Source organism: Pediculus humanus, genomic scaffold (assembly GCF_000006295.1).
Source record: "Pediculus humanus corporis 1103172108290 genomic scaffold, whole genome shotgun sequence".
In the NCBI taxonomy this organism is placed as follows: Eukaryota; Metazoa; Arthropoda; class Insecta; order Psocodea; family Pediculidae; genus Pediculus; species Pediculus humanus.
In genome coordinates this window covers 501,781-514,126 of record NW_002987859.1, presented here as the reverse complement: position 1 = coordinate 514,126, position 12,346 = coordinate 501,781, and the positions used below count along the sequence as shown (strand labels likewise).

General features: G+C 28.4%; 3 protein-coding genes across 3 annotated transcripts in view; all 3 read left to right on the top strand.

Annotated features, from left to right (window-relative positions):
* Window positions 1-6,126, top strand: part of Phum_PHUM538080 (Thyroid peroxidase precursor, putative) — a gene marked incomplete at both ends in the record, with an annotated part of 6,698 nt that extends 572 nt beyond the window's left edge. The window contains 16 exons of the mRNA XM_002431589.1: window positions 35-186; window positions 280-400; window positions 1,896-2,051; window positions 2,128-2,526; window positions 2,638-2,913; window positions 2,987-3,220; window positions 3,298-3,695; window positions 3,758-3,935; window positions 4,008-4,147; window positions 4,207-4,426; window positions 4,500-4,844; window positions 4,933-5,050; window positions 5,159-5,367; window positions 5,455-5,600; window positions 5,670-5,924; window positions 6,010-6,126. Of these exons, the coding sequence (XP_002431634.1) occupies window positions 35-186; window positions 280-400; window positions 1,896-2,051; window positions 2,128-2,526; window positions 2,638-2,913; window positions 2,987-3,220; window positions 3,298-3,695; window positions 3,758-3,935; window positions 4,008-4,147; window positions 4,207-4,426; window positions 4,500-4,844; window positions 4,933-5,050; window positions 5,159-5,367; window positions 5,455-5,600; window positions 5,670-5,924; window positions 6,010-6,126 (3,464 nt within the window). The remainder of the gene's footprint in view (window positions 1-34; window positions 187-279; window positions 401-1,895; window positions 2,052-2,127; window positions 2,527-2,637; window positions 2,914-2,986; window positions 3,221-3,297; window positions 3,696-3,757; window positions 3,936-4,007; window positions 4,148-4,206; window positions 4,427-4,499; window positions 4,845-4,932; window positions 5,051-5,158; window positions 5,368-5,454; window positions 5,601-5,669; window positions 5,925-6,009) is intronic.
* Window positions 6,127-8,458: 2,332 nt separating this feature from the next.
* Phum_PHUM538070 (Rabenosyn-5, putative) lies at window positions 8,459-10,566 on the top strand (the record flags this gene model as incomplete). Its single annotated transcript, XM_002431588.1, has 8 exons — window positions 8,459-8,588; window positions 8,658-8,924; window positions 9,016-9,177; window positions 9,290-9,632; window positions 9,717-9,974; window positions 10,051-10,195; window positions 10,273-10,479; window positions 10,537-10,566. 8 exons carry the CDS (start codon window positions 8,459-8,461, stop codon window positions 10,564-10,566), a joined length of 1,542 nt encoding a protein of 513 aa, XP_002431633.1.
* Window positions 10,567-11,135: 569 nt separating this feature from the next.
* Window positions 11,136-12,099, top strand: Phum_PHUM538060 (uncharacterized protein; the record flags this gene model as incomplete). The annotated part of the gene is made up of 3 exons (XM_002431587.1): window positions 11,136-11,243; window positions 11,669-11,798; window positions 11,927-12,099. The coding sequence occupies 3 exons, from the start codon at window positions 11,136-11,138 to the stop codon at window positions 12,097-12,099; spliced, it is 411 nt and encodes a 136-aa protein (XP_002431632.1).
* Between the last annotated feature and the right edge of the window lie 247 nt (window positions 12,100-12,346).

Below are 12,346 nucleotides of genomic sequence, written 5' to 3'. Positions count from 1 at the left end.
TTGGGGTATTCGTTAATTTAAAATTTTAAAACAGAAGGAAAACCGCATTTCGAAAGGACGCCTCTCGATTGGTCAGCAAACATTGGTGATACAGTGCAATTGGTTTGTTCGGCAAATGGAGATCCTCGACCTCACATTTCCTGGTATTTTGGAGAATCTCATTTATCCAATTCGCACAAGTACAGAGTTAGTAGTATAGCATCGAATCATTATTATTATTATTATTAAGTCGTGGCACCAGCCGAAAAAAAAAAAAATTAATTTCATCAAATATTACAGATCGAAGATAATGGAGTTTTAATCATTTTCAACGCGCAACCTCAAGATGCTGGAATATATCGGTGCACGGCAGCAAATTCTTTAGGTGTTATTTCATCTGTGTCACGTCTTCGAGTCAACGGTAAGTGTCATTAAAATAACATAAATAATAATAATAATAATAAAACGAACCATTAAAAAACGAGAAAAATTTTTTTCCTTTTTGCTCTCGTTAGCAAAGTCGCTATGACAATTTCAAAAAAAAAAAAAAAAAAAAATGGCTGACACAAGACATTCGAAGAAAAGGATATAAAAAAAAAAAAAAAAAGAAAAAGATAGAAAGACATTTTTTTTTTTTTTTTTTAACTTTTAATTAAAAATAATTAATTTTTTAAATTTTTTTGTAATGAAAAAAAGATTACAAAAAATTGAGTTAATTAAAAATTCAACACTTGATTCATTTTTTTTTTTTATCAGGGAAAACTCTTGAACGAGAGCAAAAAAAAAAAAAAAAAATGAAAGAAAGAAAGAAAGAAAGGAAACGAAATTTTAAAGAACCTTAAAGGCATTAAAAAAAATTTTTTTTTTTCATTTTATTAAATAAATAAGTCAACTTTATTAAATGATTATTTAAAATATAAATTTTTTTTCCTTTTTATATGGCTGACAGAATCTCAAGCGGCGACATCTGACGGTAAAGTTTTTTATTAAATTTTTGTCGCACTTTTGTAAAAAAAGCAGTAGTAGTAATAATAATAATAATAAATTTAATTATGTGCACACATTCATTTAGTAGCCTTTAGCCAGAAAAAAAAATGAAAAAAAAAAACATTTTATTAAATAAAATTATTATTATTATTTTAATTATTCGTTTTTGCTGCGGTTTACATTTTATGTTTTTTTTTAACTAAATTTTTATTAGTCTCTCATTATTATTATTATTATCATCATTATTATTAATATTGTTAGTGCGGTTTAAAAAAGAAAATAAAATAAAAACTTTTCTTTTTTCTTTTTTTTTTTTCGTCACCTTTTTCACAGTAATAATAAAAGAAAAAAAAAGGAAATTTATAAAGTAAACACTTTTCCCTCTCTCTCTCTCTCTCTCTTTCTCTTTCTTTTTTTCTCTCTCTCTCTCTCTCTTTCTCTTTTTTTTCTCTCTCTCTTTCTCTTTTTTTTCTCTCTCTCTCTTTATATTTCATCCTCTTTGTTGTTTTTCCCGGAAATTTTATTTTAATTGCGTTTTTTTTAAATATTGAAAAAATTGAATTTTTTTTTCTTTTCCAAAGCGTACGATTAAAAATAATAATAATAATAATAATAATAATAATATTAGCATGAAAATGGTGGGAGGGCTGGATAAGTGGATACATGTTTATGATAATTAAAGGGAGGGGGAGGGGGGGAGACTTTTCCGATCGTAAACGTGCGTGTCATATTTATAATAAATTATATAATTAATAAAATATTAACCGTTAGAAATATAAATAAAAACATGTTTAATTAACTTTTACGTTTTTCATAATTTATACATGTACACATGCACACGAGTAGACATTTAATTAGTTTTAAAATTAGGGGGAGGGGAGTGAGAGGGAAAAAATACAAATAAAAAAAATAAATTAATAATTTTCCAGTGGCTCCGACATTTTCAACGCATCCGGAAAATTTGACGCTTAAATCTGGTGAAATGGCGGAATTAGTTTGTGCTGCTGATGGTGAACCCGTGCCATCGATATCTTGGTACAAAGGTGGAAGATTGTTGGCTACAGGAGGACGAACTTATGTTTTGGGTAATTTTTTTTTGTCCGCTTTATTTTATTTCGTTTGTTTTTAAATGTTTCATGGATTTTTTTATTTATTTTTCAGGTCAAAAATTAAGGATCGAACACGTTAAAGAATCCGATTCTGGACTTTATGTTTGCAGAGCGGATAATCGTGCGGGTCAAGCAGAAACGACAGCAAGAATTTTAGTTAAAGATTATCGCGAACGGCTACCACCAAAATTTATTCACACCCCGTATAATTTAGACGTACCTGCAGGTTCGACTATTGAAATACCGTGTAAAGCCGATGGAGAACCTGCACCCGTTATGGTTTGGAGAAAAGATGGAAATGTCATATCGGAAAGCAAAGGTCATTATAGATTATCATCACACGGTAGTTTGTACATTCATAGTGTGTCTTTTCAAGATGCCGGAACGTACGAATGTTCTGCCGTTAATGATTTTGGAAAAGTTGTTGCCAATGGAGTGCTTAAAGTCAAAGGTCAGCAAAGGATTTTCCTTTTTTTTTTTTTTTTTTTTTTTTTTTTTTATAAACTGAAGCTCGAGACGTGACGAGAAAAAATTGTTTTTAATTTAAAAAAAAAAAAAACAGGAAAACCTCAACCGGCCAGTCCGGGAGATAAATTCGTTCAGAAAGCATTCGAAGAAGCTTCAAGAGATATCGATCATGCTGTTGACAACACTTTGAAAACATTCGTTCATCGTCCACGTAACGGTCCTCCTCTTTCAGCCGGCGAATTAATGAGATTGGTTAGATTTCCAAACGCTGCAGCACGACAGGTTGCCAGAGCAGCAGAAGTTTATGAGCGTACGCTTTATTTGATAAGAAAACATGTTGAATCTGGAATGAAAGTCAAACCTGAAAAAGGTACGTTATTTTAATTTCAAAAAAAAAAAAAAAACCGTTACGGAACCAGAGTTTAAAAATTATGTGATTAAAGATTTTAGCTATAAGGACATTCTATCACCGGAAAAATTGACAATAATAGCAAATCTTTCCGGATGCATGATTCATAGGCCTGCGATAAATTGTTCAGACATGTGCTTTCACAATAAGTACAGAACCATCGATGGTACTTGCAACAACATGAAACATCCGATGTGGGGAGCATCACTTACAGGTTTCGATCGTATTCTTAGTCCTGTTTACGAAGATGGATTTTCCATGCCAGTCGGTGAGTAGTAATCATTACAAATACCCCCCAAAAAAAAGGAAAAATTTCAATGGTTAATTAAATTAATTACGTAACAGGTTGGACAAAATCAATAAAATATCACGGATTTTCAAAACCTAGCGCAAGGTTAATTTCAACACGTTTAATACGTACGGATGAAATAACTCCAGACGATCACGTGACCCACATGCTCATGCAATGGGGACAGTTTTTAGATCACGATTTAGATCACGCGATACCCTCAGTTTCAAGCGAAAGTTGGGGAGGTATAAATTGTAAAAAATCGTGCGATTATGCAGCACCCTGTTATCCTATCGAAGTACCACCGAACGATCCAAGGGTTACCAACAGAAGATGCATAGACGTTGTCCGATCGAGTGCGATTTGCGGTTCCGGTCAAACTTCCGTACTATGGGCCGACGTTCAACCCCGAGAACAAATCAATCAATTGACGGCGTTTATTGATGCTTCCCAGGTACGTATATACGAGCACGAGTTCCAAAGTACGTAGGTACTAAGAAATGAAATTAATTTCAGGTTTATGGTTTTTCAACTGACGTCGCAAACATTTTAAGAAATTTCACAAACGATTATGGTCGTTTAAGAGAAGGTATTTCTTATCCGAACGGTAAACCGTTATTGCCATTTGCCGAAAATCATCCCAACGATTGCAGACGTGATCCTGGAGAAAGCGAAATCGAATGTTTCATAGCAGGTACAAATAAAAGAATTTTTCCCGAAGTGGATTTTTATCCAAATAATCTGATCCCTTTGTTGCTCCTTCAAGGTGATATACGTTCGAACGAACAAATCGGACTTTTGGCAATGCATACCATTTGGTTTAGAGAACATAATCGTATAGCATCGGAACTACGTCATTTGAACACTCATTGGGATGGAGATACCATTTATTACGAAGCGAGAAAGGTATGAAAATTATAACAAAAGGCGATGAATTATTTTTTTTAAAATTTTAAAATGTTTAGATTGTAGGAGCCGAAATGCAACACATAACTTACAATCATTGGTTACCCCTGGTTTTGGGAGAAAAAGGTATGGAAATGTTGGGTAAATATAAAAGTTACGATCCAAACATAAGTCCTGGAATATCAAACGTATTTGCAACTGCTGCGTTAAGGTTCGGACATTCACTTATAAATCCAGTTTTGGAAAGGTTGAATAGTTCGTTTCAACCCATTCCAGAAGGTACAACTCATAAACAACAACACAACACAACGTTTTAGAATTGTTTTTTAAATTGTTTGTTTTGTTTTTCTAGGACATTTACTTCTCCAAAAGGCATTTTTTTCACCCTGGAGACTCGTCGACGAAGGCGGTGTGGATCCTTTGATGAGAGGACTTTTCACGGCACCGGCAAAATTAAAAACTCCGACGCAAAATTTAAATTCAGAACTCACGGAACATTTATTTGAATTTGCACATGCCGTGGCATTAGATTTAGCAGCTATTAACATACAGAGAGGAAGAGATCACGCATTGCCGGAATACAACGCATTTAGAAAATATTGTAATTTGACGGTCGCGGAAACTTTTGACGATTTGAGAGGGGAAATATCGAGTCAAAGCGTTAGAAACGAACTTGAAGCTTTGTACGGTCATCCAGGTACCAACAGAACAAAAAAAAAAAAAATTATTGTTTATTAAAATCTTCAAAATTTTTTTTTATTTAATTCAAATTTTTTTTTACAAAGGAAATATTGACGTTTGGGTCGGTGGAATATTAGAAGATCAAATTGATGGTGCTAAAGTAGGACCAACGTTTAGATGTTTGTTAGTCGAACAATTTAAAAGATTAAGAGATGGCGACAGGTGAATAATTAAAATCATAATTTATTCTTTTTAAATGTAAAAATCTCATACGTCACACCCATCTTCTCGTCGCACCCTTTTGAAAAAAAAAAAAATGTTTTTTTTTAGATTTTGGTATGAAAACAATGGAGTTTTCAAACCTGAACAATTAACCGAAATAAAACAATCGAGTTTGGCACGAGTTCTTTGCGACAATGGAGACGACATTCGAGACGTTACACGAAACGTGTTTGTTTTACCGAGAAAACAGGGAGGATACCTGCCGTGTGCAAAAATACCACAAATCGATTTAAGATTTTGGACGGAATGTTCTCACGGTTAATAATATTCACATTTATTATTATTATCATTATTATATTCGTTTAAAAAAAAAAAAAAAAAAAAAAATTTTTTTTCGTATGTAGATTGTCAAGGTCCGAGAATCTTCGATGGTATATCAAATTCAATATCGAGAACGAGAAGATCTTCTTCAGGTTCGTCGATGGTAAAAAAACGTCAAACAAATTCACAAATGAATCAATTAAACGAATTAAATCGATTTTACAATGAGGTACGTTTAAGAAAAGGGTAAAGTTTAAAAAAAAGGATTTAAATTTATTTATTTTAAAATATTTTTAAGGTTCAAATGGATGACGAAGTTAACGAAGATAGAATCGAAGGTATGGAAACGGTTTTAGAAGAATTTCAAAAAACTCTTAAACAAATAAAAAGAAAAATGAGAAAATTATCTTATCAATGTCAAATGAATTTAAATAAGAAAAATTCAACTCAGTCTCATGGATCCCATCATCACAATCAATGCAACGATAACGGTCATAAAAGAATTAACGGTGAACATTGGTCGAAAGATGCATGCACTCAATGCGTTTGTCAGGTTGGTACCCGTGACGGTTGCATCGATAAAACGATTAATCGATCGATAATCGAAATGAATATAATTTTTCTTATATTTTTTTCAGGAAAAACAAATAACTTGCACGAAAATTCTCTGCCCGAAAATGATTTGTTCGAAACCGGAAACGAAACCGGATGAATGTTGTCCAGTTTGTCCAAAGGATGATAATAAAAATCAGTGAGAAAAGAAAAAAAAAAAAATTTCGATTCGTTATTAAATAAAATAAAAAAAACATGGCGTGAGTTATTATTATTAAATTACGAAATAAAAATTTTTTAAAATCGATTACAAAAACAAAATGGCGGACAAAAATTTTTGTTTTTTTTTTTTTTTTTTTTGTTAACAGACGACGCGTTAGATTTTTTTCACGAGTATTCCTAGTCACGTGATAGTTTAGTACTACGTCATCATCATCATTCTTATCATCGTTATCAACGGCAGGGGATTAAACTACGATAGTGCCAATATTATCAATCAAAAAAAAAAAAAAATACAATTTTAATAATAATAATAATGACGATAAACATTTTTTTTATACTAAACCATGCTGCCATGATTTTACGTGATAAATAAAACTAAACAAAAATTTTCTTTTTGAAATAATTAAATTGTTTTGTGTTACATTTTGCCGGGATTTATAAAAAAAAAAAAAAAAAAAAAAAGGATTTAAAGCTTTATGTCAATTACAACAACAAACGTGTTTTAATTATAAATATTATTATTATTATTATTAAAATAAAATTACCACGTATATGCATATTATATATATATATAAATATAAATAAAAAATACGTAAATAATTATTTTGTTTAAAATTTTATCATTGTTTATTATTATTATTATTATTATTATTATTATTATTATTGCTGTAAATTTCTTTTTTCTTTTTATGTTTAACTTATGAACTTTAAATGAAATTTTCTTTTTTTTGTTTCTCTCAGTTAAAATAAAATGAATTATTGTTTGTTTGTTTGTTAAAAGCACAAATCAATTTTTTTTTTTTCAATAATAATAATAATAATAATGATTTAAATAAATTTAAGCTTTGTAGACTGGTTAAGCTTTTATATAAATAATAATAATAATAATAATAATAATAATAATAATAATAATAATAATAATAATAATGATAATTTTTGTTTTTTTAATAATAATTGAATCATGCACGGTTTATATATTATTATATCAATAAATTTTTTTTTGTATTTGTTTTCTTATAACTTTTAATAATTGTTTTGTTGATTTTTATTTCTTTTTTTTTTTTTTTAAATAATATGTATCTCTCTCTCTCTCTCTCTCTCTTTTTTAACGAAACAATTATTATAATTATGTTTAAATAAAAAAAAAAAAAAAATTTTTAATAAAAAAGTTAATTCTTAATTGTATATTTGTATTGATTACGAATAAATTCGTGCATTATTATTTAATGTTTTAGTGAAATATAATAATAATAATAATAATAATAATATTAATTAGATTTATATATGTATTTTAGAAATTTTTCAATAAATATCGTTTTTTTTTTTTTTTTTTTATTTCTAAAATTTAAATTTGTTTTTTTTTTTTATTATTATTATTCACGTCCTTCTTTTTTTTTTTTTTATTATTATTATTCACGTCCTTCTTTTTTTTTTTTTTAACGACATTTTTTCGAATGGAAAAATTTAAAATTTTTTTTAAATTAACGGTTTCGTTCGTCTCGTTGCCATTAAGTTTACTATTTAAAAAGTCGTGGAAGGAGTATTTAATTTCAAATGTATATTACATTAACTACTACCATACTACTTTACGTGATAATCATTTTTTCGAACGGAAATCGTTATTATAATTTATAATAAAGAGTTAAACTCATGTTGTACAGTGATTTTGTCAAGTGCGTTAATCATTTTATTAATATTTCAAATATTATCAACGACGGTTGGACATTAGAAAATAATAATAATAATAATAATAGTCATATATACCTTAAAAAATCCGTGACTCAGTGTGTTAAAATTAATGATGAGAATGAAGAGTTAAACGAATTTGATAAAAATCGATTTGACGAACGAGAAGAAAAAGATGGAGAAGATGATGATGATGATGATGATCAATCTTTAAATTTTGTACCTTTAAAGTATAGAAAGTGGGAATATCACATAATTCATAGTTATTCCTATCAAGTTCCTGTTATTTATTTTAACGTTTGGAATTCAAACGGAGAATTGTTATCGTTGAAACAATTATGGGAAGAAGGAATTAATCCTAATTTTAAAGAATATCTTATTAACAACAAGTGGTTTACTTTGACACAAAATGAACATCCATATTTATTTAGGCCATTTTTTTATTTTCATCCATGTCACACAGAGGATTTTTTAAATTGTTTCACCGATTCAAAATGTAATGTATTAATTACATGGTTAAGTTCTGTTGGACAAATTATTTGGTTGGAACTTGATTCAGCATATGGACAAATGTGTTTTTTTTAATAAAAAAAATAAAAATTTTTTTGTTAACCAAACAATTTAATCATGGAAGAAATGAAAGATTCACTCGAGGGTTTTTTATGCCCTGTTTGCAGAACTAATTTTAAAACCGATAGACAGTTATTAGCTCATTATCAAGATAAACATTCTGATGATTTATTAAAATCAGTTAAAGGTAAAGTATTTGACATGATATTAAATTTAATAACAAAATCAAACTGACATATTAATACTTGTTTGTTAGATATTTATGAAAAAGCGAAAAAAAAAATATTATCAAAGGACTTGATTAATCCGAGTGGCGACGAAGAAGACAATATTGGTAAAAAAATTCCAGGATATGGTAGAAGTGAAGTTAATGATGAAATAGGAGCATTTAAAAATCACACTGATTATTATAAGAATGTTAGAACAAACAAAATGGAACATTATGCAGCACAAACGAATAATTTAATTATAAGACTTGAAAAACTACTCGTGAATTTGCCTTCGGATCCTGTTAAAAGAAAAGGTATATATATAATTTTTTCGAGTAATATCGAAATGGAAAAATTTCATTAGATTTTAAAAAAATTCATTTAATGTAAATTTTATAATTTTAGTTCATGAACAAGATATTGTTCCTTGGCTCAATGAAAAAGATGTCAAACTATGTCCTGGCTGTGCTAAATCATTTACTCTTTTGAGAAGAAAACATCATTGCAGACTTTGCGGTTCCGTTATGTGTAACGAATGTACTTTTATATTACCATTGGATAGAGCACGTGAGTGTATTTAACGTTAAAGGAACGATAATAATAATAATATTTATTCTCACTGTATCATTATCATCATGAAAGAATAATATATGTTAAAACAAAATAATTTTATTTTAAGGTAAAATGACGAATAGCTTGATAGAAACAACATCATCATCATCATCTTCGTCATCGGGAAATTCTCAAAATGAATTTTCTACGGCGAAAAAATTACCGGTAAAAGCTTTACTGAGATCACCATCAGGTGCTGCAATTCAATCCGTTTTAGCATTGGATTTGGCCAACGAAACATTTTTCAGAGTTTGCGAACATTGTTATAAACTTTTAGACGTTAGACAAAAAATAAAAGATGACAGCACTCAAAAGCCGATCATTTGTCAGTTTTATGAAAAAATGAGAGGAAGCGTAAACGAAGTTAATTCTCAGCTTCCCATGTACCTAAAAATGTTTAAATCTTTAAGGTTTTACCATCCTTTAATTATTTAATCATTTTATACGTTCCCGACGATTTGTTTTTATTATTATTATTATTATTATTATTACAGTATGGGAGAAACGATATATAATTTATCGGATGCGGAAATGATTCGTATAAAAATATTAAAGGCAGCTGAAAATATTGATATGTTGAGTCAAAAAATAGCCATTTTGGGTCAGAATAGCGAGAGTCCACCTATGGAAAATCAATTAATGTTACAAAAAGCAATAAATAATGCGGCGACATATTATTTAAAAGAAAAAATCGTTTCGTTACCATCTCTACCGAAAGAAGAGGAAATAAAAGAAGCGCAAGAGCGACGAAGGTAGTTAAAATTCATATGGAAATTTCGAAAAAGTTAAATTCAATTTTTATTTATTTATTTGTTGTATTGTATTCAGGTTAGAAATTGCTAAAAGAATCGAAGAAGAAAATCGTATAGAATCATCACTCGAAACCGTTGATCATCCTGTTGAAAATAAAACGAATAAATCACTTCCGGTGACAAAAAGTCAAGGAGGAAATACATCGTACGGATCTAAAGAAGTTTGTTGTTAATTTTTTTACTTTATTTTCTTTTTTTTGTTTAGAAGGGCATTTCGTAAAACTTTTTTTTTTTGTAGGTCGTGGTTGAAGATGGTTGGACACCAAAAGTTTCACAAAGTGCATTCGGTATAATATCCGATCATCCAATCATTCAACAAATTAACATAATTAAAGGTTACATAAAACAAGCGGAATCGGCAAATAGATTCGAAGAAGTAACCACATTGCAACAAAATCTTCGTGATCTCGAAGAAGAATTTTGGAGGCAAACGAAAGAAAATTACGTTGAATCACTTAATAAAAAAGGAAATAATAATAATAATTAGTTTTTTTTTCTATAGCTTTATAAATATTTTGCTAGTCTTTATTGAATAACAAAAAATTTATATAACTTTTTTTTTTATTGTTACAAAGAGATATATATATATATATGTAAGTGATTAAAATTTACTTTTAAATATATATAATAAATAATTTTAGTATGTTATATGTTATTTTTTCATTTCTTTTTACTTACATACATAAAAATATAAAAGAAATAAGGGTAAAATAACTTGGGGGGAGGGGGAGGGGTTTAATTAAAGTAGAAATTGAATTATATATATATATAAAAGGATGAATTGAAAACGCGGCAAAATGTTAAGAAAAAAAAATTTTCAATGTTGGTCATACTGTATATTTTTGCATCATGGCAAGTCTACTTGTTTATGTGTGTGGTTAATTTAGGGAAAATTTTTTTTTCTACTCATAGTCGTAGCCGGTTGTCAGGGTTTTAAATTTATTTAAATATAATTATTTAAATTAATGCCTTGATATATAGGTTATCGTTTTAGTGATTCGTTGTGTTTGATTGTTAGATAAATAACAAACTCATGAGAAAATATATAAAAAATAATTTTTGTGGGATTGCTTGTGATGTGAGTGGTGACTACTCATTGAAATGTATAAAAAAAGAAATGTGGCGTATGTGAAACCCCAAGAACCAAGTTTTTTAACTAAACTAAAACGTGAAGCAGGTTATGTTCCTGGACCTGATATCAATACAAAAGTAAGTCGAATTAAATATATATTTATTATAAATGTATTTAAGGGATTCCGCGAGGGGAGAAAATGTTTTGTGGAAATCGCTCCCGTTTCTGTTGCGCTATTTGGATGCTACGCCATTTTTACACAAAATGGCAGCCATTAAAAAAAAATTATATGTGGATTATCATTTTTGTTAATCATAAATTTTTATTATTTATATATATATATATATGTATTTGAAAGGGTAGTTATACTTGTGTTAAAAAGTGCCTTCACGTCATTTAATTAATGTTAAAAAAAAAAAAATTTAATTTTTTTAATAAAAAATATCTATATTTTAATATAAGGTCCTTAAAACTTGATAACAGCTTAAGTAAATTACAAAAAAAAATTTTTTATTTTGCCCGATAATATATTATATTTAATATAATTATTTTTTTATCTCAGAAAGAGCAATTACCAGTAGATTCTGATTCTGATAGTGAGAAACCAGATGAAAGCCCAGTTGTTGTTGTTGTTAAACCTGGCGATTTAACTCCTGAAGAAGTTGCTAAAATAAATGCTAAAAAAAAATTTGGTAAGAATTTTTATTTTCATTTTGTATGTTAAAAATTTTTTTTTTAAAATTTACACACCATATAGCAGTTTATTACTTTCATTTCTTTCTTTTTTTTTTTGTATGTGTGTGTGTTCGTCTGTGTGCAGAATTAGAAAATACAAAAGCTGATCTTACGAAAAAAGTAATTTTTCAAAAACCGAGTAATTCGAAAAGAAAAATACTTGATAATAAAGAAGAAATTTGTGAAAAATCTAAAAAAGTCAAAAAGGTATCGAAACAATTGTTATCATTTGATCAGGGAGAAGAAAATGAGTGTTGACACTAGTAGGTAAGTTATTAATTTAATTACACTTTTTTTGTTTTAAAATTTCAATGAGATGATTAATTAATAATTCATATGTATATTAACCCCCATGGTATTTACAACACTTAAAAAAATCCCTGCTGAGGACAATGGTGTATCTTTTCAATATGTTTTTGCTGTGCATAATTTTAAATATCACGATTGAGATTTAAAAAAAAAAAAAAAAAAAAAAAAAAAAAAAAAAAGGCGAAAATACTCGTTT